We start from the raw sequence: 6,000 nt of genomic DNA, 5'->3' as shown, positions 1-6,000 counted from the left end.
CCTGTAATTCCGGCTACTTGGAAGGCTGAGGCGGAAGGATCGCCGGAGACCAGCAGGTTGAGGTTGTGGTGGCCGGGAGTGGCCTCTGCACTCCAGTCTGGGCGACGGAGTAAGACTCCAACTCAAAAAAAAAAGAGAAAGGCTGGAAACGCCCACACCCCCCACACCCATGTCCCTCTGCGTCTGCGTTTGCCTGGCTTGGCGGGTAGAGGACTGGGGTTTCTCCGTCCTCCCCTGAGGAGTCTTGATCAGGTGCCACGATTTTCATTTTGAACGGCTTCTCGACCTCGCTGGGAAAGAGAGAGACACAAGGGCTGTTTCAAGAGAGGGCACATGTGCAGTTGTTTTCAGTCAGCTTTTCAAGATGTGTGGTACAATTTAGGATTAGATATACAAGTGGTCATCATATGGGTAAAGTCTGGGCCTCCGTTTGGTCTTACGAGGCTCAAGATCAGGACGTGAGGAGTTGTTCTCGATTCCTCCTTTTTCAGTCAGTAAAGCAGGTCAGAAAAGACTGGCTGGAAAAAGAAGGAAGTTGGGTGATCTGCAGGCCGGGAGATGCTCCTTTGGTTGTCCCTGTCCTCATCTCCTAGTTAAGTTCTCACAAGGGGAAAAAAATATATATGTGTGTGTGTGTGTGTCTCTCACTGCAGCCTTGACCTCCTGGGCTCAGGTGATCCTCTCACCTCTGCCTCTGCATAGCTGGGACTACAGATGAGTGCCACCACACCTGGCTAATTTTTTTATTTTTATGTAGAGACAAGGGCTTGCTATGTTACCCAGTTGGTTTTTAATTCCTGGGCTCAAGTAATCCTCCCCCATCCACCAGGAAAAATACCTCTTAGCTCTTTGTATTTTTCTTACAGCAGCAAAGGAAAAGATAGTATTCTCAATAAGCATACATAAAGGTTTCTTGGCAGTTCTATCTAAATGGCAGTTGTGCTGCTGTGACCAAGGTCAAGTGCACTGCCTTTGTCTCTGCCTTTGAACCTCCTGCCATCCCTGTTTCCTCCTCTGGCTGGGTCCCACCCTCCAGGCCACACGGCCCAGGGAGAAGGGGGCCCAGGACCCAGTCAGGCGATGAGGGTGGAGGCCGTGGGAGCTGGCCAGGCCACGCAGGCTGGAGATGCGCATCTGTGGCACCAAGGTTCGAGAGCAGTGCCGGCCCTGTCCTGGAGGGCGCGGTGAGGAGCCCATGGGGCAAAGCCAGCCGGAAGACAAGGAGGCCAGGGCAGGGCGGGCGGGGCCCACCGGGCACTGAGACCCAGGTCCTCTGATGCTGCTGCTTGACGAGGTCCAGCTGCCCAGCCCACGCCAGGTGGCGTTTCACGGAGCTGGACCGGGTGTCTACGCGGGTGGTGCAGTCTGTGTGGTTCTGGACGAGAGCCCACACGGCAGAAAGCGAGGTGTCCCTCCTGGAGCCCTGCGCGTCATGAGGGAAGGCCACGTTGTTTTGGACGAGAAGCGCGAGTCCTCGCCCCAGGTGTGAGAAGGAGAAGGCCCCCTCCCTGCGTGGCTCTTGGTGGTCAGGGGTGGATGGAGTCGCAGCCTTCCGTCCCACGGGAGCCCAGGGGCTGATGACAGGGCTGTGTCGTTTCCACCCTCCAGCTGAAGCCCAAGTTCAGGGTCCCGTGGCTGGCGTGTGTGACCCTGTGGGCCCGTCCTGCATCCTTGCCCTGTTCTCTCTAGCGCATCACCAGACACAGCCTGAGCAAGCCTCCAATGACAGATCTTCACATTTACCTAACACCTTTTTTTTTCTTTTTGAGCTGGAATCTCACTCTGTCGCCCAGGCTGGAGTGCAGTGGCATGCTCCTGGCCGCCGCAGCCTCGACCTGCTGGGCTCCAGCAATCCTTCCGCCTCAGCCTTCTAAGCAGCCGGGAACTACAGGCACGCACTACCACACCCAGCTAATTTTTGATTTATTGTAGAGATGAGGTGTCGCCAAGTTGCCCGGGCGGGTCTCAAACCTCAGCCTCCCAAAGTGCTGGGATTACGGTACCTGTCGCCTTGTCAATAGAAATGCTTCTAAGATGTGCTGTACAATACAAAACCTCTTACATGTGGGAGAGGCATTTTACTTTGTGTTGCTAAGAGCCATGACTGGATGCTCAAGTGTCACCCGTGCTGCCGAGGACGTGGGGACATGGAGCTCACCCACTTGTGCCCATGCTCCTCTGTCAGTCTGCTTTTGGGATCCTGTGCTTCTTTTTTGCAGTTTTCTCCCTTGAAAGGAGACTCACGTGTGCACACATGTACACACCCATGCATGTACACGCGTGCTGTGCCTGTGGCATGGAGTTGCTGAGGGCCACAAGGGGCCCTCACCCCTCGGCCCTCCACCTTCCACCCCCTCCCCAGGAGCACCGGTGACCACTGGCCTGGGCCCCTGACACTGTGGCCTCCACCCCCATCCCTCTCCCTACTCTTTTTCTCTTTGCTCTCAGCTTCTATCCCTCCCTTCCCTGACACACATCACACTCTGGTTGTCCTGGTTTCCTCGACTGGCCCTTTGAGTCTCTGTACCTTGTCATGGTTCTTAATGGCAGGCCAGCGGCCAGAGCAGGCACCAGGATGCCCACAGGAGCAAGTCCTGGGTGTCTGAAGGACCCTAGACATTGGGAGCACTGGGACCGTCCCATGAAGGAGAGATGCTTGCTAGTGCCAGAAATCCAATGGAATTCACCGAGGGCTTGTTTTATGCATGCTGCTGGTTCTGTCTGCAAATAAATGCATTATAAACTCTTCAAATAAGTAAATATATATGTATTTGCTTTTTCAGAGTTATTTCCATTCACGAGAAGCTATCTAACCTTGTACAAATAGCTGAACTATCATTGCCGGCAACTCCCGAAATTGCAAGTGAGAACTTGACTGACATGGAAGAAACAGAAGAGAAATCAACTGATAAAGAACTGGAAGTAAGTTGTTGAATCATGGAAACTGGCAATCCTGTTGAAGGGCTGTATTTAAGTATTTAAGACACTTGTTATTCCGTGTGACTCAGCGTGAGCTCTGTGGTTCTTCTGCCTCCAGCTGCCCTGCTCAGAGCACAGACACGCCCACCTCCTTGACACGCACGTGTGACCCTCCAAAGCCCTCAGCCTGTCCATGACCAGACATGACCGCCTTCTTGACACACACACCCCCATCCCTCCACAACTCTCCCTAGCCTGCTTATGACCTGAATCTGATTGGATCTCGGGAAGTCATCCAGATGTGATTGTGAATCCCAAGAAACATGGCTTTGTGACTTAATAATTTTGCTGTTACTTTTTCGCACTGCCACCCAGGCTGGAGTGCAGTGGCAGGCTCACGGCCACCGCAGTCTCGACCTGCTGGGCTCAGGTGATCCTTCCGCCTCAGCCTCCTAAGTAGCTGGGACTACAGGCACGTGCCGCCAAGCCCGGCTAATTTTTTTTGATTTATTGTAGAGTCGAGATCTCACCACGTTGCCCAGGCTGGGCTCAAATCCCTGGACTCAGGCAATCCTCTCACCTCAGCCTCCCAAAGTGCTGGGATTACAGGTTTGACCCCCTGCACCCGGTCATTATTTAAACATTTTTAATATTCAAGTAATAAAACACAGATAAACATATCATCTTGGAGACTTTTCCTCTGCATGTGGGTCGGTGGGTAGACCCAACACGAGGCTGCAGGTGTCTGTGTGGCGCTCTGTTCATCTGCTCCCATAGCTGAGTGGTTTTGTGCCCGTGGAGGCTCATGCTCTGGAGGGATTCCCGTCCCTCAGAGTCCTGCACTTGTTGAGAACAGGCGCAGGAGATGGGGAGATGGTGGTGGGAATGTCAGAGCGTTATCTGTCGAGTGGGTGGGTGAATCCGAGGCCAGTCAACTTCTCAGTATTTTGACCCTGCTCGCACCCATTGTGGGGACCCCACAGCTGCCACGGCGCAGGGAAGTATCTTAGCCAGCCTTGCCCACCGAGTCACGCGGTCGACTCCCCGCTGCCCTGAGTTTACTGCAGAGAGGCAGAGACCACCCGTCCCGCAGGAGGGGCCTCAAAGGTGTCAGCAGAGCTGGCCGAGGGGCTGTGCCCGGCAGGCTTGGCTGCTTCTCCCAAGTCATGGACGGGAAGTCCCTCTCCCCTCCTGGGTGACCTGTGCTAAGCCTAGAAGCCAAGTATCCCACCCTTCTCTGGGAGAACGAAGTCCTCCCCGCGGAAATGAGAGGGGTGGGCCAAAAGGGTTTTCTCCTGACGGCCATTCTTTAAGCTTCTGTGTTTCTCATGATGTATGCTCTGTGTTGGGGCCATTTAAACACTAGCTCTAAAAGATGGGCAAGACGGGGGCTATCTCTGCCAGGCCTCTCCTGGCGCCCAGCCCGAGCCACAGGGACCGCTGCCATCACTGCTTGCCCCCATGCCCAGAGATAGCACCAGTGTGAGTCATGGCAGATGGGCAGCAAACACTTGCCAGTCCGGTGGGGCATGGGGTGTGGGACCTGGGAGTGCCGGCATCTCGCTGGTGACACCTGTGAGTGGACCCCACCACCGCTGCGGGGCACAGGAGGCAGGCTCGTCCCACCTGTGGGTGGACCCCATGGTCGACATGGAGCAGGGAAGGCAGGTGCATCACACTCATCACCCCTCCTGGGTGGGAGAAGGACAGCAGACACCCCAGGGCGGCTCAGGGGCCAGGATCGCTGCTTTCCCTTGAGGGTCAATTTCAGGTGACTTCTCGCTGCCTCGGGTTTGGGCTGAGCCTCTCCTTCCCCTCCTTCTCCTTGCTGTCAGCGCGATCACAGTACACACCGAGTTCCAGCAGCATTTGGTGCTCCCATGGCGGCGGCTGGGGCGGCCTCACTGCCTCCAGAGTGTGCCGTGGTGGTTCCCATCTTGAGGCTTTGTTCCGTGACTCGCCTTCCCCTCCTCACCTCCCTCTTCACCCAAGTCTTCCACACACTCATGCAGAGCGTTCACTCGTGTGTCTGTGCTCACCTGGCATCTCAGGCCCTTCCCTCCCAGGCCCTCCTCCTGGCCCCACGTCCTGTGTTTGGGTGGAGTCCCGCCTTCCCACAAGACTCTCCTGGGGCAGAGCTCGCGCACCACATCCCGCCAGCGCCTGCCGAGGCCTCCTGGGTTGGGACCTGGAGCCGAAAGGCACGAGGCCCAGGGGTCGGGAGAGATCCCCGGTGCTCAGGGTGAGATCTGCCCAGGGGGCATCCGTTCTGCCACCTCTTCTCTTTATTTCTGGTCCAGCGAATCTTTTTTCCTGAACTCATTTTCTGCTGGGTCAGTATTTCATAAGTTGCCAACAACAAAACATTTCTAATTCTTAAGGAATGTTATTGAAAGGGCTCTTTGCTTTCTTGTTTACCTCATTTGTGAACTTTTATTATGTAAAAGTGTAAATGTTGGCAACTCTCCTGGTGTTTCCAGGCACTTTTAGTGTGACTTTGCCGGTGGAGTGAGTGAGGGCGTTTTCCACTGTCTTTAAGCCACATGTCTGGCTGCTGGAGTGCGTCTGGAAGCCTAGTCGGCCCCTGCAAGTGCTGTCTGCTGGCACTTGCGCCTCCCGTGCCTGGTTTTCCAGAGCAGATGTCCTAGGATGTGCTTGGACGTTCTGCCCAGTGTCCTCGGAGGGCAGGCACGGCAGTGCTGAGTGACACACTGAGTGTGGTAACAGACCCCCGTGGTCAGAGAGTTCACCCACCCCAAGTGCAGAAGACTTTGTAGCTTTAGATGCAGAGAGACATTTCTTTAATAAAGGGCTTGGTTGCCCTTTCGTGGATATTGAAAAGAATCCCAGTTTGTTTTCATTTTCACACTTCTTTTGTGGAACGCAACAACAACTACGGTGCGTTAGCCACAGACCAAACATACCAGATAGCTGCTTTTGAGCCGTGGTCTAGAATTTCTTTGCGGGAATTGCCCCTAAATCCACCGCTATATAGTCCACATGTGGACAGCGATGGTTTTCTCCTGAGCCCACTGGGAGTCCTTCCAGCTAGAATTGTCCGAGATGGGAGAGTGAGTGTCC

General features: G+C 54.9%; 1 protein-coding gene across 1 annotated transcript in view; it reads left to right on the top strand.

Moving 5' to 3' along the window:
* The window catches only part of LOC103253411 (cilia- and flagella-associated protein 54), a 125,465-nt gene that overhangs the window by 94,173 nt on the left and 25,292 nt on the right, over positions 1-6,000 (top strand). Inside the window, exon 29 of the mRNA XM_021709194.1 lies at positions 2,784-2,922. Within this exon, the coding sequence (XP_021564869.1) occupies positions 2,784-2,922 (139 nt within the window). The remainder of the gene's footprint in view (positions 1-2,783; positions 2,923-6,000) is intronic.

The sequence above is a fragment of the Carlito syrichta genome, unplaced genomic scaffold (genome assembly GCF_000164805.1).
Source record: "Carlito syrichta isolate Samal-C Ts95f unplaced genomic scaffold, Tarsius_syrichta-2.0.1 Scaffold67297, whole genome shotgun sequence".
In the NCBI taxonomy this organism is placed as follows: domain Eukaryota; kingdom Metazoa; phylum Chordata; class Mammalia; order Primates; family Tarsiidae; genus Carlito; species Carlito syrichta.
This window is presented reverse-complemented; position numbering and strand designations above follow the sequence as displayed.